At 38.4% G+C, this 10,049-nt stretch overlaps 6 protein-coding genes across 6 annotated transcripts; 3 read left to right on the forward strand and 3 right to left on the reverse strand.

The window, feature by feature from the left end:
* On the forward strand, positions 1-1,350 carry EIN_309720 (hypothetical protein; the record flags this gene model as incomplete). Its single annotated transcript, XM_004184257.1, has 1 exon — positions 1-1,350. A coding segment is annotated over one exon (1,350 nt), but the record flags the coding sequence as incomplete, so codon positions are not given.
* Positions 1,351-1,757: 407 nt separating this feature from the next.
* On the forward strand, positions 1,758-3,142 carry EIN_309730 (chaperone protein DNAj, putative; the record flags this gene model as incomplete). Its single annotated transcript, XM_004184258.1, has 2 exons — positions 1,758-2,567; positions 2,618-3,142. The coding sequence occupies 2 exons, from the start codon at positions 1,758-1,760 to the stop codon at positions 3,140-3,142; spliced, it is 1,335 nt and encodes a 444-aa protein (XP_004184306.1).
* Positions 3,143-3,234: 92 nt separating this feature from the next.
* Positions 3,235-4,476, reverse strand: EIN_309740 (phosphoserine phosphatase, putative; the record flags this gene model as incomplete). Its single annotated transcript, XM_004184259.1, has 1 exon — positions 3,235-4,476. The coding sequence occupies one exon, from the start codon at positions 4,474-4,476 to the stop codon at positions 3,235-3,237; it is 1,242 nt and encodes a 413-aa protein (XP_004184307.1).
* A 690-nt stretch (positions 4,477-5,166) lies between these two features.
* Positions 5,167-6,363, reverse strand: EIN_309750 (hypothetical protein; the record flags this gene model as incomplete). The annotated part of the gene is made up of 1 exon (XM_004184260.1): positions 5,167-6,363. The coding sequence occupies one exon, from the start codon at positions 6,361-6,363 to the stop codon at positions 5,167-5,169; it is 1,197 nt and encodes a 398-aa protein (XP_004184308.1).
* Positions 6,364-7,417: 1,054 nt separating this feature from the next.
* EIN_309760 (actin, putative) lies at positions 7,418-8,551 on the forward strand (the record flags this gene model as incomplete). The annotated part of the gene is made up of 1 exon (XM_004184261.1): positions 7,418-8,551. The coding sequence occupies one exon, from the start codon at positions 7,418-7,420 to the stop codon at positions 8,549-8,551; it is 1,134 nt and encodes a 377-aa protein (XP_004184309.1).
* Positions 8,552-8,766: 215 nt separating this feature from the next.
* Positions 8,767-10,032, reverse strand: EIN_309770 (phosphatidylinositol-4-phosphate 5-kinase, putative; the record flags this gene model as incomplete). Its single annotated transcript, XM_004184262.1, has 1 exon — positions 8,767-10,032. One exon carries the CDS (start codon positions 10,030-10,032, stop codon positions 8,767-8,769), a length of 1,266 nt encoding a protein of 421 aa, XP_004184310.1.
* Positions 10,033-10,049: the final 17 nt, after the last annotated feature.

The raw sequence follows: 10,049 nt of genomic DNA on the forward strand, positions 1-10,049 counted from the left end.
ATCCCAACTCAATGCATCAAGCCAAACACTTTGAGAAGACCGACCCTCACTCCAGTTATTACAATGATTACACTTCAAATGCAAGGAAAGATGGGAGGTGTACCATGGAAGGTTGATGTTGACCCAATCTTCGCTGATGGTATGACTGTTGGTATTGATGTCATCTCAGCGGGCAAGGATAGAGAGATTGTTGGCATTGTGAGCAGTGTTGACAAAGAGTTTACTGTTTACAAGAAGAACTCAGTTGTTGAAAAGAAGGGACTCCATCTCAGCGGCATTCACATTGATGAGTTCATGAGAGACGCGTTTGAGGAGTACAAGAAAATGAATGGCGCATATCCAAAGAAGCTTGTGGTGTACAGAGGTACAGTCAACAGCGGAGATCTCAAGAACTTAAAGAACGGAGAGATTGCTGTTATAAAGAAGACAGTCGAGGCTGTTGCCCCAACCACCGAATTTGTATACATCACTGTGAACAACAAACACGACATGAAGTTCTTTGCTAAGGACCAAAACGACTTTATGGGTCCACTCCCAGGTACTGTTATTTCCGAAGGAGTCATCAAGAATGACTTGTTCCAGTTCTATTTGGTTTCACATGTTCCAAAGAAGGGTATGGTCAAGCCATCGCTCTACTTTGTTCTTGAGAATTCGTTTGCAAACATCAACCAATCAGCGTTGTTCAACTTCACATACCAACTTGCTCATTTGTACTTCAATGGTACCAACTCAGTCTGCTTCCCAACTTCATTGTATCAGGCGAACAAGTTCTGCAAAATGTTGAACGAGTGTGGTTATGTCGAAGGGACTAGAAAGAAACAGCAACAAGGAGGATCGGGAAGAGGCAGAGGATACCAGGGAACATCACTCAGAGGAAGAGGGTCTGATAGACGCGACTTCCGTGAAGACAACAGAAGAGTCGACTACCGAGATGACAGAAGAGGAGCTGATAGACGTGATGACAGACGCGACGATTATAGAAGAGATGATCGACATGATGATTACAGAAGAGATGCGGACATTTACAGGGATCGACGTGATGATTACCGTGACGACAGAGACAGTAGGAGGGATGAAAGAAGAGATGACCGAGGATATCGTAGAGACGACAAGGACGATTACAGAAGAGACGATAGAGACTATCGCAGAGATGACCGCCAAAGCGAGAGACGTGACGACTACAGAAGAGACAGCCGATACGATGACAGAAGAGATAGTCGTGACTCTGGACGCAGAGATGATTATAGAAGAGACACCAAATACGATGACCGCCGCGATGACCGAGATAGCCACAGAGACAACGACTACAGAAGGGATGACAAGAGAGATGATAGAGATAGACGTTACTAACTGATGGGCAAAACCTGTTTTATTTTTTTAGCATCTTATTTTACCACACGACAATATTGTTTATATAATCAATTTCTACACTTTTCAACACTTATTCATATTGCGTTTCTTATGATGAAATTTACATCAAGAAAAGATAAAATGAATTCATAGAGAATTTATTTTTACAAAAAGAAGGCCCCGTAGCACAGTCGGTAGTGCATCGTACTTATAGAATAGAGATATGCGAGGGTCGCGGGTTCGATCCCCGCCGGGACCATTTTTAAAAATTTTAATTTTTCTTGAAATTCGAAAAAATTCTCTCTCGACTCAAATCGTTATCTTCAGCCCACTTTTTTTTCTTGTTTCTGTCTTTCTCTGAAAGTTGTTTTAAATAAAATAACTCGAAAAGAATAACAAAACACAAGATGGCGGACTACTACCAAATATTAGGAGTTTCGCCTTCAGCCACACAAAAAACGATCCAGAAGCAATACTACCTCCTTGCAAAGCAAAATCACCCCGACAGGAATCCGAACTCGACTGAATTCAAAACGATTGCGGAGGCATACTCCGTCTTAAAAGACCCACACAAACGAATTCTGTATAACTTGTATGGTACAAACGCGATTGACATGGCAACTTACATTGACATTCCAATTACACAGCGCGAGATGAACGCGCACACCCAGAAAATCGTTTTGCTTGTATTTTCAGTGTTATTCATCATCGAACTCATTTTTCGCACGCCAGCAACAGTCTTTGGTGGCCTTTTCTCACACATTCTTGTCGCGAAACAAATGCCCTGGAAGACCATAGTTGTTGTTGTTGCCGTCTCTGCGGTGTATACCACCTTTCAGTATTTCTATCACTTTGAGACGTGTGTAGTCGACCATGGCGTTCTGTTTGCGGAAATTGTGTTGTTGTGTAATACGGGAAGGACGGTGTCTTGGGACGCATCATTTCTGATCTTTCTCTCATTGATAGGCGTCACATACTTTTCACCAGTTCATACGCCAATAGGCCTTGGGTCGATTAACATTGGAATTGGGTCGATTGTTGTTGCAAGTACTTTTATGCGCCTTTGTGCGTCCGATGATACCAACAGCACTTTCTTTAAGATGACAAGTAAAATCCTGTTTGCGGTTCCAGACTTGCAATATGGCCTTCTTGTGCTCTTCGCATTCTGGTTTTTCCATGGGATCATCGACACTATCACTGGCGTTTCAATCGAGTACGTTTGTTTTATCAATTCAAGCAGATGGAAGGCGACTCGACTCACCACAAGATCACTATCAATTTGCAATTCTTCCCTTTCTCAACACAAAAGGTGTCTATGGTCATCTCCTTTATTACCATTCTCTTCTCACTCGTCGTGTATCAGTACATCCCTCACTTCTGTATTTATCTCCTCTCAACAGCAATCGGACACTTTTTAGTCACGTCCTTTTGCATCAACAACGTCGGACCAACTATCAAAAAGGCAATTTCGAACAAAACAACTAGTAAAATCAGACTCGGGGAGTTCACACAAACAAATTGCTGGGAGGTCGGACCTCCTCAACTCTCAATCGAGGAAATTTGTAAGGACGTTACTATGAAAAAGCAAATCGAGTGGGAAACAGAGAAGAAAGACTCAAGGTGGAAAGCCCTTGTTCTTGTCTCCGTGCTGACATTTTCAATGGAAATTTTATTTGTTGGAGCAAACACTTCATTAATGTACGCAAGGTGTCTCATTGTTGGCTTTGGTGTCAATATGGCCCTGTTTGGCTTTGGCGAGATGGTCCAAATCAGACAGAAAAAAAATGTGTAATCGTTTCGAGTGTATTTTTATTGTGTTGTTTCTTGTTGGTCTCAAGTCGTTCGAACAACCATAACATTAATTCAATAATCTTAAAAGAACTTTTACAACTCTACATCTACGTAAGAATCTTTGAACCCCAAAAAGTACAAGATCCCGTCTATCCCAACATTCGAAAGGGCTTGTTTCGCATTCTTTTTCACTTTGGGCTTCGCGTGGTACGCGATACCAAGACCAGCTACCCCAAGCATCGGCAAGTCGTTCGCACCATCACCAACAGCAATGGTCTGCGCGATGTTGACGTGCTCAATTTGTGCCAACAACTTAAGTAACTCCGCCTTCTTCCTCCCATCGACAATGTCTCCAACGTATTTGCCCGTTAATTTACCGGCTTTGATTTCGAGCTCGTTAGCAAAAACATAGTCCATCCCATATTTGTCCTTCAAGTAGTTCCCAAAGTAAGTAAACCCGCCAGACAAGATCGCAACTTTAAATCCAACCAATTTCAATATTTTCATGAGACGTTCGAGACCTTCAGACACAGGGAGTTTCTCTGCAATTTCCTGCATAACTGAAACATCCAACCCCTCAAGTAACGCTACCCTTTTCGTGAAACTTTCGCAGAAGTCGATCTCCCCTCTCATAGCAGATTCTGTTATTTCTCTCACTTGCTTCCCAACACCAGCTCGATCGGCTAATTCGTCGATCACTTCAGTTTCAATGAGGGTGGAATCCATATCAAAACAGATTAATCTCCTCGATCTCCGATACATGTCGTCAAACTGGAACGAAATATCAATACCAAGTGTTGCTGCCAGTTCGATGAATTTGCTCTGGATCGCTGATAAGTCGGATGGTGTTCCTCTCACCGAAAACTCGACGCACGATCTGCTTGATCTTTCGCTCTCTTCTAATGGGATTCGGCCGCTCAGTCTCTGAATCATATCGATATTCAGTTTTTGTGACGCTATGACTTTGGTCACTTCAGTGAATTGTTTTGCAGTCAGTTCTCTCCCAATAAGCGTGACGATATATCTGTTTTTTCCTTGTTGAGCAACCCAATTGGTGTAGTCCTCTTTGGTCACTGGTGAGAATTTCAAATTGACTCCAAGTTGATATGCTTTCAGCAAAAGTTCCTTCATGATCTCCGCGTGGCTTGATGGCAGTGCTTTGAACAATATACCAAGGCACAGAGTCTTATGGATGTCTGCCTGACCAATGTCCATTATGAAAGCGTCATGGTCTGCCAAGACTTGTGTAAGTGTTGCAGTCACTCCAGGCTTATCCTCGCCAGTTATCCGGATCAGTGTAAGTTCTGTTTCGTCAGTTGTTGGTGTTGCGGTCATTTGGTGTGTTTTTCCAAGTTCCGCACCCTTTTATGTCCGCTCTTTCCTCCATGTGGAGATCATGAAATAATGTGATTTTTCTTCGCACATATTTTCTTATTAATAAAAATACAACAAATTATAGTTTAATTAAAAAATTGATGATTATTTTGTTGTGGAGTTCTTTGCTTTGTTGTTTTTATCACATGGAATTTACGGGAAATGAATGGAAAAAGTTCAACAAAGCGTAGAATTCTTCGGGTAGTTTATTGTAAAAAGTGATTATAATTTGGTTTACTATAATTGTATTAAATGATAACTTGTCAAAAAAACTCCTTTTAGGGCTTATGAACTATTGAAATTTCTTTTTTGGTTTTCTTTGAATTATAAATAAAATAAAAATAAAACAATTTTATTATTATTTTATTATTATTATTATATAGTAAATAAATGTTGAAGTAAATAGCGTTAATAGGGGTGTTTATTAAAAACAAAGTTATTGTGTAATAAATTAGAATGATAAATATAATTATTTTTTAATTATTAATATTAATTATTATATTTTAAAAAGTAATAATTATTAAAATAAGTTTTTGAAAAGTTGAAACAAAATGATTAAATTTTTTTTTGATGTTTGAACCAAAACGAGATTGAACGGAAAGTATCAACTTGAATAGAATTCGAGATTGAGAAGGGCGGAACTACACCACATTAAAGCGCAAAAAATACTGCAAGGATCATAAGTGTGAAAACACTTAAAGAACCATCAGAAACTTCTGGGCGAACGCAGACATCCCGAGAAGCCTTGTTGCTTTTTATTGTGAACTCCTTCTTGTACGTCTTATTTCCGTTTTCAACCGTGAATACTTTGGAAGAGTTACTTTCTACTGTGATAATTATATCGTCTTGCATCTCGAAATAGTTATCGTATGAAACTTGTGTGTTACACTTTTCTGTTGCATAAACAGTTTCACTGACGCTGTGAAGTCTGTACGCAGTTGTAGGTGCGGGGTGGTAATACGGGTTGCCTTCACCACAAGAAATAATGCTCACTACGGGGTTTAAAACATTCAAGTAATCCCAGCTCGAACTGTGCTTGCTTCCGTGGTGATTTGCACGATAGACATCCACACTCCCAACAATGTTTTTGATTTCAGTTTCAATATTATTAATCGTTGTGCCATAACTGTAGGCATATCCACCGTCAAGATCACCGGAAGTAACATATACAAAATCACCGTATTTCACTCTTATACCAATCGAATAGTCGTTTTCACTTGGTTTGAGTGGGTCATTCAAATAATTGGCTTCTACTGAAAGCCCGTCAATTCTCACAGCTCCAAACCCGTTTGACGTGAATATTTCAACTTCACAATCAGTGTCTGGTGGATTGATTTGAGTGTGTGAACATACTTCGGCTGTTTCACGAAGGGAAGACAGTTTGGTCTTATCTTTCATACTATCCGCGTAACAAGCCCAGTCCATCGCAATTTGTTCAAACTCGCCTACTACCTTGAAGTTGAACGTGTCATAATTGCAATTCCGTCTGTCTTCACCTTCATACGAACCAAAGTCTCTGTCAATGAATTTGCCGGTTTTGAATTCGAGTTTCTCAAACAGGTACCACAGACCCGACTTATTGACATAACCATAATGGTCTGAATGTTCGTGGCTCAACACAACAACATCAATATAAGTGGAGTTCAGTATTTGTTTGATCTTTTCAGACACCTTCAAAACATTTGTCGGGTTCGGGTCGTCACGGACTTCACCCAAATCAATCAAAACGGAGTACCCACTCGGAAACACTATGAGCTGCGAGTCAGCCTGGCCAACATCAAATATATTGATCGAAAGTGGAGAGCTGAGCGTACAGAACACAAAAAGAAACACAAGCACAATCCTCATCAACAGATTTATTGAAAGAGTTTGTTTAAGAACCTAATTCCGTTTTGTTCTATCGAATTCAACTTTACTTCGTTTTTAAACGAAAACATTCTTATTACTCCTTTTGAATTCTAAAAGGAAATTTGATTAATTAATATTTAAACTTCGGTTTATTCAACAAATTGATTTAATTAATTATTTAATTATTTAATTATTTATTAATAATTAATAATTTATTTAATAATTTATTTAATAATTAATTATTTATTTAAGAAAAAATTTAATTTTTTAAACAATATAGGGCATTAATAATATTTTTCTTTAAATTGTATTATTTTTAACTTGGATTACTAAATTAATAATTATCAATAATCATTATTATCAATATCATTAAAAATTAATTATTATTAATTTTTTTGTAATACATTATAATTACACTTTAGCAAGTTCAAACATTTGTGTTTCTTTTGGTTTGAAATTGTCGAAAGCGAAAATGCAACAAAACATATCAGTAGATGTTAAAGCGCTGTTGTTTCAAATGGTATTTATTGTAACGTTCGGTTATATGTCTTATTTGATGAGAGTCAACTGGTAAGAAAGTTGTAAAACTGTAATATTAATTAACAAATAAATAATATTAATTAATATTAATAATAATAAAGATAATGTAAAAAACAAAAAATAAAATTAAATAAGTGAGTTGTTAGTTGTGAAACAAATTTAGATAATTTGGGTTTGTGTTGTAATAAAAATAATTTTGTTATTTTAATCAATAACATTTTTGAATGATAAAATGATATACCAAATGGCGTGTTTGCCGAAATGTGGAGTTTGTTGATAACCCCGTAAATATGCTGCAACACAGAGTGATGTGACACAATTTTAATCAAATAAGAGAAAATGAAAAGAGAATGGCAAAGTAAAATAATGAAAACGGGAGTGATTTATCTAAATGGAGCTATCAAATGAAAAAAAGAACGTTAGTTGGAGGTTTGAACTCGATAAGAAGTGTAATGAGATCGCCTCCAATTGGAAGACGGTATAAAAGGGGAGTGAATAACTTGATAAGCAGGTAATGGGAGAAGAAGGAGAAGTACAAGCACTTGTTGTAGACAATGGATCTGGTATGTGCAAGGCCGGTTTTGCTGGTGATGACGCCCCAAGAGCTGTCTTCCCATCAATTGTTGGCAGACCAAAACAAGTCTCAGTCATGGCTGGTATGGGCAACAAGGACACCTATGTTGGAGATGAAGCCCAATCAAAGAGAGGTATTTTGACTTTGAAATACCCAATTGAGCACGGTATTGTCAACAACTGGGACGATATGGAGAAAATCTGGCACCACACTTTCTACAACGAGCTCAGAATTGCACCGGAAGAGCACCCAGTCCTCTTGACTGAAGCCCCAATGAACCCAAAGGCTAACAGAGAAAAGATGACACAAATCATGTTCGAGACTTTCAACGTCCCAGCCATGTACGTTGGAATTCAAGCTGTCCTTTCATTGTATGCCTCTGGTAGAACAACTGGTATTGTCATGGATTCTGGTGATGGTGTTTCTCACTGCGTCCCAATCTATGAAGGTTTCTCACTCCCACACGCCATCCTCAGAATTGATCTTGCTGGTCGTGATCTTACTGACTACCTCATGAAGATCTTGACTGAAAGAGGTTATGCTTTCACCACAACTGCTGAAAGAGAAATTGTCAGAGACATCAAGGAGAAGCTCTGCTATGTTGCTCTTGACTTCAACGAAGAGATGCAAAAGGCTGCTTCATCATCAGAACTCGAGAAATCATACGAACTTCCAGATGGTCAAGTCATCACCATTGGAAACGAGAGATTCAGATGCCCAGAAGCACTCTTCCAGCCATCATTCCTTGGTATGGAAGCATCAGGTATCCATGAGACAACTTACAACTCAATCATGAAGTGCGATGTCGATATCAGAAAGGACTTGTACGGAAACATCGTCTTGTCTGGTGGAACATCAATGTACCCAGGCATCAACGACAGACTTGAGAAGGAGATGGTTGCTCTTGCGCCACCAACAATGAAGATCAAGGTCATTGCACCACCAGAGAGAAAGTACTCTGTCTGGATTGGAGGCTCAATTCTTGCCTCATTGTCCACTTTCCAAAACATGTGGATCACCAAGGAAGAGTACGACGAGTCTGGCCCAGCCATCGTCCACAGAAAGTGCTTCTAAACAATTTTCAATTCTTATTTTCTTTCTCTTTTTAAATATACTTAATACAATACAAATTAACAAAATAAGCAAAAACGATAAATTTTTTATTCACTCATTAACTCCAGTTTTATAAATTTTTTAATGAACATTTCGAATTAATTAAAAAGCAATTAAAAAGTGTATATTGCTGTTGTTGCAACACCACAAGAATTAAAACAAATAACAGAACAGAATTAGTTAGTGTGATCGTGGACGAACTTGATGAATCTCTTTGAGTATTGTTGTGGTGATACGCTTGAGACTTGATCAACGCCGCCAGCAACAGCGCCTTTCATGACCGTTTCCAGTTTTTTACGAGTTGTGTAGTCCATTAAGATGTCGATGATTCCAATGAAGTACAACTCCCCATTCAAATAACCATTAGCGTCTCTAGAGAGCAGTCCACCTTCATAATCTACAAAGATAAAGTCTTCAGGTTTTGGAATTTTTAATGATTTCAAAAAGTCTTCTGGATTCGCTACTTTGTCCTTTTTCACTTTTGGAGGCATCTTCTTCTTTGGATTTAACTCATCAACTTTGGAGTCTGCAAAAACAGTACTCCGCCGCGGTCGGTATTGAACCGGTTTGTCTTGTTGAGTAGATGGCGTACCCGATGGCGTCGATATTGATTCAACGTTTAAAGCACTTTTTACTTCGGATTGAGAAGATTTGTCAAGTAAAGTGTGTGGATGGTCGTCGGGTATGGGTGAAGCCTTCTTTTCGCTTTTTGTGTCTTTTGGACTTGTGAAGTCTTGTTTGGGGTGTTTTGATTCGTCTTCTTTTTCAGAAAATTTTGAATTAGATTTTGCTTCAATAGAGGAGTCGACAACTTTTTGTTCAGATTCGGTTGGTGAAGTGTCTTCACTTTGTTTATCGACTTTTTGTTCACTTTTTTCTTCTGTTTTTGATATTTCGTTGTGTGAATTTTCGTCTTGTTTTTGTTCTTGATTGCTTTGTGTTATTTTCAATTCATCTTCTTTGGCAATTTCAGCGAAATTTTCTTTGTCAATCTTTTGGTCATCTTTTGAATCGGTGGGTGATGCGATTTTATTTGTTTCTTTTTCATCATCTTTAATACTTTTATTGTGAGTTTTTTTGTTGTGTTTGTGTTTGTGTTTGTGTTGAGACTTCTTTGAGTTCCTTTGTTTTTGTTTGTCGAGTGCATTTTTTGCTGTTTCCATTTCTGTGTCGGACAGTTGGTGGACGCCGACAAGAAGGGAGTAGTCGATGAGGTGCATGTCACTCATCAGTTCGCTGTCTTTTTCGACTTGTGTTTTGAACGCATTAACCAAATTTGGACCGATTTTGATGACCGCTTTTTGGTCGAGGAAGTCGATATCTTTGTAACATGGCGATTTCTTTCCCCTTTCATTCTCGTCAGCTTTTCTTCCATACAGTGATCCTTTCAAGTCAAATTTGAATTGTAGAGGAAATTGTGTGTTAGGAAACAAATTGTTCATCACAACGTATCGATACT

The sequence above is a fragment of the Entamoeba invadens genome (genome assembly GCF_000330505.1).
Source record: "Entamoeba invadens IP1 unplaced genomic scaffold scaff_1105074725651, whole genome shotgun sequence".
In the NCBI taxonomy this organism is placed as follows: domain Eukaryota; phylum Evosea; order Mastigamoebida; family Endamoebidae; genus Entamoeba; species Entamoeba invadens.